Consider the following 12,970-nt stretch of genomic DNA (forward strand, 5'->3'; position numbering starts at 1 on the left):
AGTTTGGCAAAGTCCTTGATTCATCTAGACCTCCAGTTCCTCCTGCATGAAAAGACAGTAATATCTACCTTACACAGCAATGCTATAAAAACTAAACGAAGACCTAGAAGTTGAGGGTTTAACACATCCAGACAATCTTCTCATTTCAGGGTTCTAAATGCAGAATCTGTCTTCAATGAGAATATTTCCAGTTTATTTACAGTGACTGCAAGTATTTACACCAATGATTCCATATTCAACATTCAGATTAGAATTAATGGCAAATATTTACCAAGACACTGAGATGGATTATTCATATGAATTTGTAGCAACACAGCCTGGCTAAAACTACATTTTAAAACTACACATTGAGAGACCAAAATAACAGTTTGGTTCCTAAACAGAAAAATTAAAGAAGGGTTTCTTAACCCCAAATTTGCTGAACTCTCAAACCTATTTTTGGAAATACCGGATGCCAGGTTTCCATGCCAGGAATTTAAGAACTCAGTGCTTAGATATTTGTGGAAAACAGATGTGGCATTGTATGACATTGGCACCAGATTTCCGGGGAAACACCAGATGCAGAGTTTGGCCAGATATAGAACCCAGAGAATTTGAGGCCACCACCTCCATCCTGCTGCTTCTTTCTGTATCCTACAACGCAGAGCCCTATGAGGTCTATTTAAATTCTATTAGTGTTTCACTCCCATGCCAGACACCAGGGAACATTATGTTGGGGGAATGAGTCTCTTGTTACACCCTGATTTGAGAATGTTTAATCAAGTGAATGCAGTTAAAACCTCAATGCCACAATTATCATTAAATGGATACACAAATCCACCAAGCAAGACATCTGGTTGTAATGAATTTCCTAATATTAACATGATATTCAAAAACTCATCAGGAAAAGATGGGAGACTGGCTGTCAGGACCACATAACAAATAGAAACCAAAGTCAATTATCTTAAATTTCCCTCATATCTATTTGCAGAAATGCCATTCAAGTAGCAATAATGTGTATGTAACACTACATATACTTGTGTTTATTCGTATTTTCTTACCTTAAAATACTGATTTATATACTATAGCCACATCATTTCGAGATAAATGAATGTATAAAATAATTGTTTTTTCCAATATACAGAAAGTCTATAAGCTTTGAACCAAAAAAAAAAAAAAAGTTCTCCATACATAAAATTTCTAAGCAACAAAAATTAACCTAAAAACAAAAAATTAGCAAAAGCTTGGGAAAAAAGTTACAGAAAATATGACATGAAGATTAATATCTATATTACATGAAGAACGTAAAGAAATTGTCAGAAGTGACAATATAATTCCAGTAAGTAAATAGGAAAAAAATAGAACTCACAAAAAAAAAAGAATTTTTTTTTCAAATATAAACTCATGAAAAACAGTCTGAAAACTCATGAAAACTCATGAAAAAATAGTCATGAAAACAGCTATAAATGACCATTAATTTGACAACTGCATTCTACAAAAGTTTACTGAGTGTCAGCTACTTGCCTGGAACTCCTAAGGGCACAACAGTGAAAAAATCGTTACAGCCTTAACTTGGGAATATAAAAAATTTAACACTTTTAAGGTTAAAATGAAACTGGTACCTATTCATGTACCTAACAACATTTTCAATGTAAACAATTCTTTAAAAAAGGGTCATAGGAATTCTTGACCCTCCCCTCAAAAAATATCACAAAGAAAGAAAAGGCTACAAACAGAAGGCTATCAGAAATCGCACTTATTTATCATAATGTGTAACCCTTGTCAGAAGGTGAGAGCCTAAATAAAGAGCAGGGATCTGGGGGTTCCTGCTATGCCCCCAGTGCCTGGAGCAGCACTCAGAAATGAAGAGGTGCCCAGCAAACATTTGTGAAATGAATGAATAAACACAGAAACACAGTCAACTTAATATAACCTATATAAACTCTACTACACAACTCATTTTATACAAAGTTGCAGTAACAGTTTAAAAAACTATCATAGGTAACACACTGCAGGCATACAAACATAAGCAGAAAGAAGAAAATGTGCACAATTTCAGCATATGGGGGAGGGGTTGTGAGATGGTGTACGTGTTTAAAGGGATAACATTTAACAGCATCCCAATGTTTTGCAACTGAGTACTTAGGTCAAGAATTTTAGTATCTGTTTCTCCTTCGCCACCTTCCTCTTTAACAAATGTTTTTACATATCTCTTTATAGTTCTTTTCCACCTCTTAGAGTCTCTCTGGATTAAAAAATAAATTAAAAAAATAAAAAAAAATCTAACATTCCCTGAGGCATTTCTCCTACTCAGGAACTACTTCAAGTTAGTTCTTACACTCTGCTAATAAATGAAAGGGAAAGAAAGATATTTTTAAAAAGTGAGTCTGTGAACTGAGCAATTGGGACAATGCAAAGTCCATGTTAATTGAATGGGATTTAGACCTGACAGTGAACTGCCGATGGGAATGAGCAGAGTGGGCATCTTCCTTGCTATTATCATGCCACTTTTCTTAAAAAATAAAGAATTTCAAGTGATATCAATAGAAAAAAAAATGTATTGGAGAAATAACAATTTAAAAATTAATTAAAACTAAATAAAGAATTTAAAAATTAAGTAAAAACAATAATTATGATGACCTAATTAACTAATCAGTATTTTAGCTTAGAAAATATAAGTGATTGATTCAGTAAAAGAGACAGGTCCAGGGGAAAAAAAAATGAAAAAATTACTGAAAATATATCTGTAAAGTTAACATGGAATCTTAAGGAAAGTGTGGGAAGATAGGTAATGAAAGTAGAGAAAAAACTCTAGAAAGATTAACAACAATCCACCAAATTAGACATTTTTTCCAGACATACACACAGAGTTAAAGGAACATATGGGAAACAACAGTTTCAAATTATCTTTCAAAAACATTTTCCTTAATGCTGACTTTGCAAGTGGAGTTTTAATTCCTCCAGCAGATCACACTCTGTTAATAAAAGTATGTATTAAGAAAAAGTTATTGAATAGTTATCATATAATTTATAAGGTGAAAAATTAAAAATTTATGTAAAATTAATGAGATTGTAGCAAAAAAAAAACAGTAGCTGTAATTTAGAATCACATACAATGTATTAGTAACAGTTCTTCAAAATTTAAAAACTTATTACCACTAATAATGAATTTCTTAACTTTCCACTTAAACGTTTGCACATTTCAAAATGTTCAGTCAGGAAAATGATACACTTCCAAATGAAAGTTAACTGCAAAAAGAGGTCTAGCAGCCCTAACATGAGGGCTGAGGATCAAAAGCAGCACTCAGTGTTGTTGAAGGGGATCTTTACACATTTTTCTACCTCCAGAAATATCTTGTGTCTTGGGCAGGGTGCTTATCATTTTTAAAGAAGAAAAATCCTGTGGTGCAGTGATTTATTGTGTGTGGGTTTTGCATCGGCAGTCACTGAATCAACGGGGATGCTTTATAGAAATGCAGATTCCAATATCCAATATCCCAGTGCCCAGAACTTCTAGTCAGTGTGTCTGGAATGAGCCCAGATATCTGGAATTTTCACATGCAACTTAAACAACGGCCTTAGAGATAGTAACCCATCTGTCTTCTTTGCATGATGCCATTTAGACCAGAAGAGATTAACTTAATTACCTGAGCTGATCAGTAGCAGAACAAGAATGAAAACCCAGAACTGCTACTGCCCAGTCCAATCTTCTTTGCTCTAGGAGTTCCCTCGTGGCTCAGCAGGTTAAGGATGTGTCACTGTCACTGCAGTGGCTCTGGTTACAGTGGTGATGTGGGTTTGATCTCTGGCCTGGGAACTTCTGCATGCCAGGGGTGTGGACAAAAAATAAAATAAAATAAAAACCAAAACCAAAAAAAAAAAAATCTTATTGCTCTAAGCTTCCAGTCTTCCATTTTAATAACTCTACAACATATGCTGTAACAGCCACGCTTCCACTTCCATCCACTGTTTGTTTACTCTCTCTTGAGTGACTTCCAAAGTAAATTAGTAAAACTATGTACAAATAGACTAGGCAAGAAAAATGCAAATAGTTCATATGCGGGGGGTGGGGTGGGACATAGGTCAATTTTATCTTTTATTCTATTTATACTGTAAGTTATGTGGGCCAAAAAAAAAACCCCATTTTAATTTTTTTAAATTAAGTTTTGATGCATGAACTTGAATTGGATCCACTATGAACTAAGGCACAGAGATTCAAATCTAATACCACCTAAATTTTTATGATTAGTTTTTTTATTATTTAAAAATATGTAAGATTACATCATGTATTGTGTATACAAAACTTTTGAAGTTACATCTAACTATTTACTATCTTTTAGAGTTTTTCCTAAAACAGTAGCTTAAAACCCTCTACCTTCAGGAGAATGACTCCTAATTTATAACCATCACCCAACCTCTTCACACAATCTTCTCAACCACATGAGAAAGCCAATGTGCAACTTTCCAGGAGAGAGAGAGACATACTCCAGGATGTACAAATAGATGAAACTGGAATGGTATGTCAGGGCCTAAACATGAAGGGCCTTCCTTAGTTTATCCATTCAGTCTTGAGCCAACTAGTTCCTCAAGACTTGATTCAAGACTAAGTCTCTTAAGACCTGGCTCTTTATAATATGATGCAATTTTTTTAAGACCACATATACAAAAAACATTATGCACTTTTTAATGGTGCATACATAGGCATTTAATGCATTGAAATAGACTTGAAATATACATTTATCAAAAATAAGTTGAGAAAGGGTCCAGCATGAAGGCTTTAGTTTTTAAGGAGATTATATTTATCACTTGTATATGGAAGTGTTTCTAATTCCAAGACTTCATGAGATGCCCTATTTGCCCTTCTCTGTAACTTCTGCATAAGTCTAATCAAGCACTGAGCTCACCATTCACCATAAATGCTGGTCTTGTCTGACTTTTCCTCTTGGAAGATAAGATTGTGTCCTCCACAGTACATTTATCATTTTTAGACTGTCTGACATGGTATACAATGCTTATTGCATGCACACTCTGAACCTCCTAGGTTCAAAGAAAGAATTCTTAGGTTATCTCTAAGAGGTAACAAGCCAGAAATTTTCTTTTCAACATACACCTAAAAAAGACTTTGGTATAGTGGCTAAGAAGCCAGGCTTAGAGTTATAAAGTTCTTATTTTAAATTAAGCTCTGCATGATGGACTCTAAACCTTAACCAAGTTACTTAATCTTCACTCTCTTCATCTATAAAATATAGATAAGAATATCTTCCTCCTACATTATGGGGAAGATTAAAAGGGAGTGTTTATAAATTAATTAGCACAATACCTGGTACCCAACAAATGATAGTCAGTATCATGCTTTCTGTGCTCAATTAATAACTTTAAAGCAAGAATTTCATATAACTTTTTGCTAACAAGAAAGTATTAATAAATAAAAACATCTACTTTTAGAGGATAGCAAATTCTAACAATCTAGCTGAGGAAGCAATAAAACTGTAATTTGAAGTAATTTGGGTCTGTGCAAGCAAAAAAGAGATACCTCAATTAATCTGGCAGAGTAACTTCCATTTTGATACATGCAAATTATGCATTTTTATCCTTTATTCTGATTTTTTTTAAAAGTTTTAATCATCTTCAGACTGAAAGTGTTCATATGCAATTCATACACATTATTAAGCTGTACATCACTACTCTTCTTGAGGGATATGCTAACTATCCAAGTTATTAATATGCCAGCAGCATCCAATGATTCCTTCCACAGTTAATTGGCTGAGAAATCTTATCATCCAAAATGTAATGAGTGAGTTCACACTGAAGTTCAGAGGATGCCTTGGAAAGATCTACAGCTATGTTTTTTGAAACTACTGTTTGTTTTGAGTTACTATCTCCATTTTTTTGGTTCTGAAAATAGTCGGCATTTGTATTTCACCTTATAGTAACCCATTGTAATTTGTCACAAAATGAGTTCATCTGAGATCATTTATCCAAAAATAAATAATGTTATTAATTCCACAAATAATGACTCAGCAGCTAATATATTCTAGGCTGTAAGATTAAAAATCCATTACTAAAAATAAGTAAGAAAATAATTGTCTTCTACATATTAAAAACCAGATAGATTAGAGAGAAAAAGTCTCCAGAATCAAATGGAGTCTATAGAATTTGTTAAAACTTGAGCAACAGCCTCCTCTAAACATTTAAATTCTCTAGTGAGTCCTTTGATGTTAACCAAATATCCCAAGTTTACCTTATTTATATATATGTGTATGTGTACATGTCAATCACTTCCCTCTAGTAAATTATCTCCTCTGCAAGCAATGTATCTGCTCCAAAAAACCCCTGTAGACTCAAGAAAATATGTTACTTGTGCCTACTCTATCATTTCAATCACAAAACAAAAGAAATACAGCAGGTGCAGAAAGAGCCCTATTTCATCAACAGCTGTACTAGTTAATTGGTTCTTAATTATTCTCTCATGTAGTTTTGTAATGTTACTCTAGCTAAAGAATACTTTTCAAAAATTATTTTGCATTGATTCTACTTTTTCAGTTCCTTCAAAAGGCTATATCCAGTTTCAAATTTGATGTAGATTACCTTCCTGCTGTTGGTGGAGTGGAGAAAATTCAACAAAGCAACTCTTTGTCATCTTTAGTGGAGTGTACAAGACAAAAGCAAAATTCCATCAGTAAAAACATTTATAAGTTGCACAAACAAAGCACAGTTGTTCATGTAGTTTGTGACGTTAGGAACCACAATTTGCAATTACTGTTACATAGCTCACCTGTTCATTTTTGCAGAGCCACACACTGTTTCCACTTAACACAGTAAAAATTTTGGCTTTATAACCTCTCAGTTCAAGATATCCACATTTCTCAGGTGCAACAGCTGCTTGAGACTGTGAGGAAAGGGCCTGTAATTTCAGTGCATTTAACAGTATGCTGATCCAGTCATTTCTCTCCTCTGAAAATAAAGACAGGAGAAAATACATGTATCTGTGCTTAGTAAGTTAGAAAGATATAGACATGTGGAAAGAAATTTATTTTATCTGGAACAGATAGTTTACAGATTCTTTCCTAGAACCACAATCTTAATGGTATTGTCGGCAGGGCCAATAGCCTGATTCTGTTAGGGGAAAGAAGTAACACACTTATGAGTCATCCTTGGGATGCACAGGTGATTGGTTCCATGACCCCCTGCAAATATGAAATTCTGCAGATGCTCAAGCTCCTTACAGTCCACCCTCTGCATCCCCAGGTTCACCAGTCATGAGTTCCACCAAATTCTGGGGGTCAAAAATAACCATGTAGGTAAAATCCACAGATACAGAGGGCCAACTGGTACTCAACTGTCCTAGAACTAATACTACTGGCCTCACCTGGGAGCTGAACAGTAATGCAAAATCCAAGACCCCCCCTCTCCAGACTTGATGAATCAGAACCTATATTTTAAGATCATCTCCGGGTGATGTGTATCCATATTAACATCTAAGGAGCATTTTAAAAAATTTTATTCATGAAATTTAATTGTCTCTTTTAATGTAAAAAAATATATAGCTACTGAACAGGTAACAGATTGTACCTAGCAATGCAGTTACTAAAATATCCAGAAAAGCTTACTTTCTAACAGACACTTGGAATCTACTCAAGAGCATGTTTGCCTCGATATTCACTCACCCATTCCATTCCCATCCGTCGCTAACAATAGCATCTCATTTGTTAAATTAACACTTGGTTCTCTCACTCCTTCCACAAAAGCCAAGTGACCTTCAATTATGTACAACACACTGTGTTACAGAATTAAGGATTCGAATCTAGTCCCCAAAGAGCAACTTATAGCTGATTAAGTCAAGTTAGATATGAACACGTAATGTAACACAGAATACTATAAATGTCATACAAATGGGATCAAATAATATATGAGTCAGTTCAATGGAGGTAAGTTATTTTCTGAAGGTTATATAGCAAGGTAGTGTTAAAATTAGAATCAAATGTTTTAGCTCTCAGAACAACTGTTCTTGGCACTATGAGGAAAAGAAAGGATATCTGTGCTAGGTCTTGAGGATGAGGAACAATTTAAAAGATAAAATTGGAGTTTGGGAGAAAGAAAAGCAAAACAGTATTCTAGGTGGAGGGAACACAAGAACAAAACCAGAAACAGGAGTTCCCGTTGTGGTGCAGTGGTTAACGAATCCGACTAGGAACCATGAGGTTGCGGGTTCGGTCCCTGCCCTTGCTCAGTGGGTTAAGGATCCAGTGTTGCCGTGAGCTGTGGTGTAGGTTGAAGACGCAGCTCGGATCCCACGTTGCTGTGGCTCTGGCGTAGGCCGGTGGCTACAGCTCCGATTGGACCCCTAGCCTGGGAACCTCCATATGCCGCGGGTGCGGACCAAGAAATAGCAACAACAACAACAACGACGACAAAAAAAAAAAAAAACCAGAAACAACCAACATCTGTTCAGAGACTAACTTATAAATGGGTACATTTATGATTTTGAACTCACAAAGAAATAATGGGAAAATATGGCTATAAACCCTGAATTGCCAATATAAGAAATTTGGTCATTTTTATTATGGAGGCAAAAGAAAATCATTTCAGAATTCTTAGGAAGAAAGTGACATGATCAGGATGATGACAAACCAAGAGCTTGAAGGTCAGGGATAAGGCAAAAGAGACTTAAAGTTACAAAGAAAATGGGGGAAAAAAATGAACATATAAAGAGTCAAGACATGAAAGGGAATAAAAAAAGAAATAGCTGTGGTTTTGAATGTTTGAAGGGTGTTCACCAAAAAAAAAAAAAAAAATTTACTCAAACAAAAGGTAGCTTGGTATCATAGATTGACCAAAGAAGGTAGAAGGGTCTATTAACAGAACCACCTGAGGTTTTCAATGCCCTGACATGAGCATCTAGGCAGACTGATAGTAATATGTGAATGAAGGTAACTGATACCAGAGGAGATTCATGGCAGTGGATAAATGTTTAATGTCAAAGGAGGAGAAATGGTACACACTTGAGGTATAACTGATTCTAGGAGGCTAGAAAGCAGGCCAGCAAAAATCAACTGGCGATGTGGTTGAGAAGGTACAAAGGAAAAAAGCAAACAAAACAGACTGAATTCCAGGCAAGAAATTTTTTTTCAAGAAGGAAAGAGTAAGCAGGACCCAGCTTGAGAAACCGACTGGAATCTCAGGTCCTCCCCTAAGTCAGGTCTGGTCAGAGGTAATGTCATTGCGGATTGAAACAAGTCTAGGAGACTTGCCTACATTCAAACATGGATCAGAGTTATTTTGTAATATGAGTTAATTTATAAATTGTCCTCATTCTCGCTCACCTTCAAAGCTATTAAATCCAATTAACTGGGTCCTTAATGACCGAGGCCAAAGTATTTATTAAAAACTCACCCAACAATATTTTATTGTGGGTATTCCATAATCCCCAAGTAACAGTGTTTGTCCATACACATCAGGATGAAATATTCTCAAATGTTCCCAGCATCATTATAAAGAAAAAGACATGGAAATATTCAGGTAATGAAGCCTATGTCAATACACAGCAGCTACTGTACAGTTTACATCTATATAAACAGATCCAGACTGGACTGTGGTAATGTACTACATTTTTGGGAATAGAACAGACCTTCCACTTTACATGGTGATTATTTGTGATCATTAAGTACACACAAGATATTCCTGCCAAGTAAATGGTATATAATATTTTTGTTTATGTTAATCCACATACATCACTGCATTTGAAATGTGGGTCATGATTTAATGAACTGGGCCAAAGTGACTGTGGTTTCCAGACTGTTATTAGCATATATCTCCGTTTGTCAGGAAATAATTTGAAACTGGCAATCAGATTAACTGTTGCACTTAAGTATATTATGGCTGCATCTCAACAAACGGTTCCCATATAGCCCAGAAGAATTATCTAGCTCCTGAGGGCCTCATTTACTAATAGGAAGTAAACAGTCATGAAGAAAAACAGGACTGAATAGTAACATGCAGTTTATATTTAATTACCCATGCCAATGAAGATAAACAGTGATACAGACAAGCCAAACACAATAAAAGAGATTACAAGTGTCACTGGTATTTGGCTGTGCAAAGTGTGCACACTTGGACATGAAGAATATGCTTTGATAAGTCACAATATTCCAAAACAAATAATAATTTCCCCTTGAGTACAGGCAAACCTATATGTGCTATGCTGGCTTTTGTCTGTTCTTCATACCAAAGTACTTTTATCCTTTCCAATAGCAAATGTTTAGTGAGCATCTATCTTGATCTCAGCACTGGCTCAGCACTATTCCCTCTGAGAATATGCTCCAACCTATATATGTTCTTGCTCAGAGTAGAGCATTCGAGGTTGGAAAAATGGAAGAAAAAAAAAAAAGGAGTAGGGGGAAAAATCGTTACTTTCCTGTAGTTATGCTAGAGTGTAAATAAAAAGAAAAAAAAAGCAATCCCCTCAAACCTCAAATTAGTTCTTAATGTTTTCAGGAAGGTCAACTCAGAGTGTATAGAACAGAAAAGAGGTTAAAATAAACAGGAGAGACTTAACATCCCCTGGCCTACTGGATGTAGCAGTAGGAATATTCATTAGCAACAAAGGACTGTTACATGAGGACTTACTACACAACAGCCATGTAAAACATCAACAAAAGAATCTAACAAAGTTTGGATGTACTCTTACCTTTTGATATAATATGATCTAACTAAAGATCCCAAGGCCTTAGTGTAACCCATGATCGATACTAGAGAAGGAATTATTACACACCAGGGTTGTTCTTGAGATTGATAATGATTCATTCATGCAAAAGTCTATGGAGTGTCTACCATGTTCTAAGCCCGATTCTGAATACTAGGAATGAAGAAGTGAACAAGGCAGATCATGGCCTGATTCTCCAGAAGTTTACACTCTTGTGAAAGGTGGAAGGCAATAAAACGTAGATATATGTAACACGGTGACAAAGGGAAAAAGGATAAAGTAAAGCACAGCTTCAAGGTGCAGAAAGTGCTCTTTTACACAGGGTAATAGAAAAAGTCTTCAAAGTAGGTGATAGCTGAGCAAAAGCCTAAAGGAAGTGGAAGTGATGAAGCAAGGCAGGAAGATGGCTGGAGGAAGAGTGTTCTAGAATATAGAAAGCAGCAAATGTCAAGGCCAAGGCAACCATGGGTTTGGCAATGTTCATGGAACAAGAGGCCCCCATACTGCAATGCAGTGAATGAGGAAGACCAGAAGGAAACAAGGACAGAGAGACCAGGGCCAGACCATACAGGACCCTCTAGACATCACAAGTACTTCATTCTCCGTGAGCTGGAAAAACTACAGAGCATTTGAAATGGGCTGACAGGTCCTGACTGTCTTGTTGAATGATCGCTCTGACAACTGTACTCATAATATGCCTGCAGCTGGTCAAAGGAGGTTATGACAATCATCCATATAGAAGTGGCGGCTTGTAGGACAGTGAGAGCAATGGGGATGCTGAGAATTCGTCAACATCCAGACTTATTTCCAAAGTCAAGTCGAACAGCTAAGATGTGCGGATGGCTTGGATGTGAGTGAGCCAGGAAATGATTCCACAATGACTCCACAGTTTGGGACCTTTTACATTATGAAAGCAATCAAAGCACACAACAGAGAACTTTCAACTCCCCTGGCTCTCCGCCCACATAGCAAATGTTCCATGCCTTACTTCTGAAAACAGGGAAGATTTCAAAAACAGCTAAGTCTGATTGCCCGAACCAACTAAGGGAATTTATATTTTTTTATCCCAAATTCCCAAGTGTTCTTTAAAAAAAAAAAAAAAAAAAAGGCTTTGCAGTTTCAGGTCTGCCACGAGGGGGCGGTATGAGGTTGTGAGAAACAGAATCAAGGGCATAACTCAGTTTTTTGCTTGCCTGCCTCCCCACCAACCCCTGGGCTAGACGGTCTAGAATCAGGAGAAGTGAACACAAAACATGGGATCTGCAGCCAAGAGCCAGTACTGAAAATGGACCTGAAAAGGGAATGACCACTCAGGATTCTTAAGACTTCTTCTAACTGTGAGAGTTGCCCACTCAAAACATTACCTGTTTTTTTTTTGTTTTTTTTTTTTTTTTCGTTTGTTTCGCTTTTTAGGGCTGGACCCGCAGCATAGGTAAATTCCCAGGCTAGGGTCCAAATTAGAACTGCAGCTGCTGGCTTACACCACAGCCAGAGAAACGCCGGATCCAAGCCTCAAATGCGACCTACACCACAACTCATGGTAACGCCGGATCCCCGACCCACTGAATGGGGCCAGAGATGGAACCCACATCCTCATGGGTCCTTTTTTGTTACCCTGTATAAACGTATCATAGTCATATCGTTTCTGCTGTGCCACGACGCGAACTCTCATCACCTGTTCTTTGAAGTAACAAAACACCTGTAGGACCACAGGTGCCAAGGGAAGTGAGGCTGACTAGAGAGATCATTAACTATTATGACCCTCTGAGCAATTCAAGCAGTTCTACTTGCAGAAAAAAGGAATCAGGCTAAATTTTCGAGTTGCAGAAGAGAATTTTAAAGATGTCACTATTTTAATATAATTAACTTTCAACTAAGAAAGAAATAATATTTCACTAGGAAACCCAGGGGGAACTGAAGACTTAGAAAATGTGTGGGGGAAAGATGCTAAATTGTAATCTCTTAGCAATGCCAGTGTCAATGCAGCAGTTTACAAACAGTGACACTGGTTTCAGGGGAGACAGAGGGCAGTTGTGTATATAGGTCACTCAGAATCTTGTCACCAAAAATGAAGAATCCACCTCTGTTAAGATCTCAAACTATTGCCCCTTTCTGCTCTAAACTTTGATTTTGCCTTTTCATTAGATTGAGGCATAATTCAATTTGGCTTAAATTTCATCAAGTTTTTTACAAGCTACTCTGGTTGATTTCTCAGATTCCACCAAATTAAAAGGAATCATTTTTATACATGAAAGGAGGAAAAAACACTTAATAAAACATATTTAGTAT

General features: G+C 36.4%; 1 protein-coding gene across 6 annotated transcripts in view; it reads right to left on the bottom strand.

Annotated features, from left to right (window-relative positions):
- The window catches only part of ARAP2 (ArfGAP with RhoGAP domain, ankyrin repeat and PH domain 2), a 172,202-nt gene that overhangs the window by 119,066 nt on the left and 40,166 nt on the right, over positions 1 to 12,970 (bottom strand). For all 6 annotated transcript variants that reach the window (XM_047799201.1, XM_047799202.1, XM_047799200.1 and 3 more), the window contains one exon: positions 6,755 to 6,933. In XM_047799201.1, the coding sequence (XP_047655157.1) occupies positions 6,755 to 6,933 (179 nt within the window). The remainder of the gene's footprint in view (positions 1 to 6,754; positions 6,934 to 12,970) is intronic.

This window comes from Phacochoerus africanus, chromosome 10 (genome assembly GCF_016906955.1).
Source record: "Phacochoerus africanus isolate WHEZ1 chromosome 10, ROS_Pafr_v1, whole genome shotgun sequence".
NCBI classification, from domain to species: domain Eukaryota; kingdom Metazoa; phylum Chordata; class Mammalia; order Artiodactyla; family Suidae; genus Phacochoerus; species Phacochoerus africanus.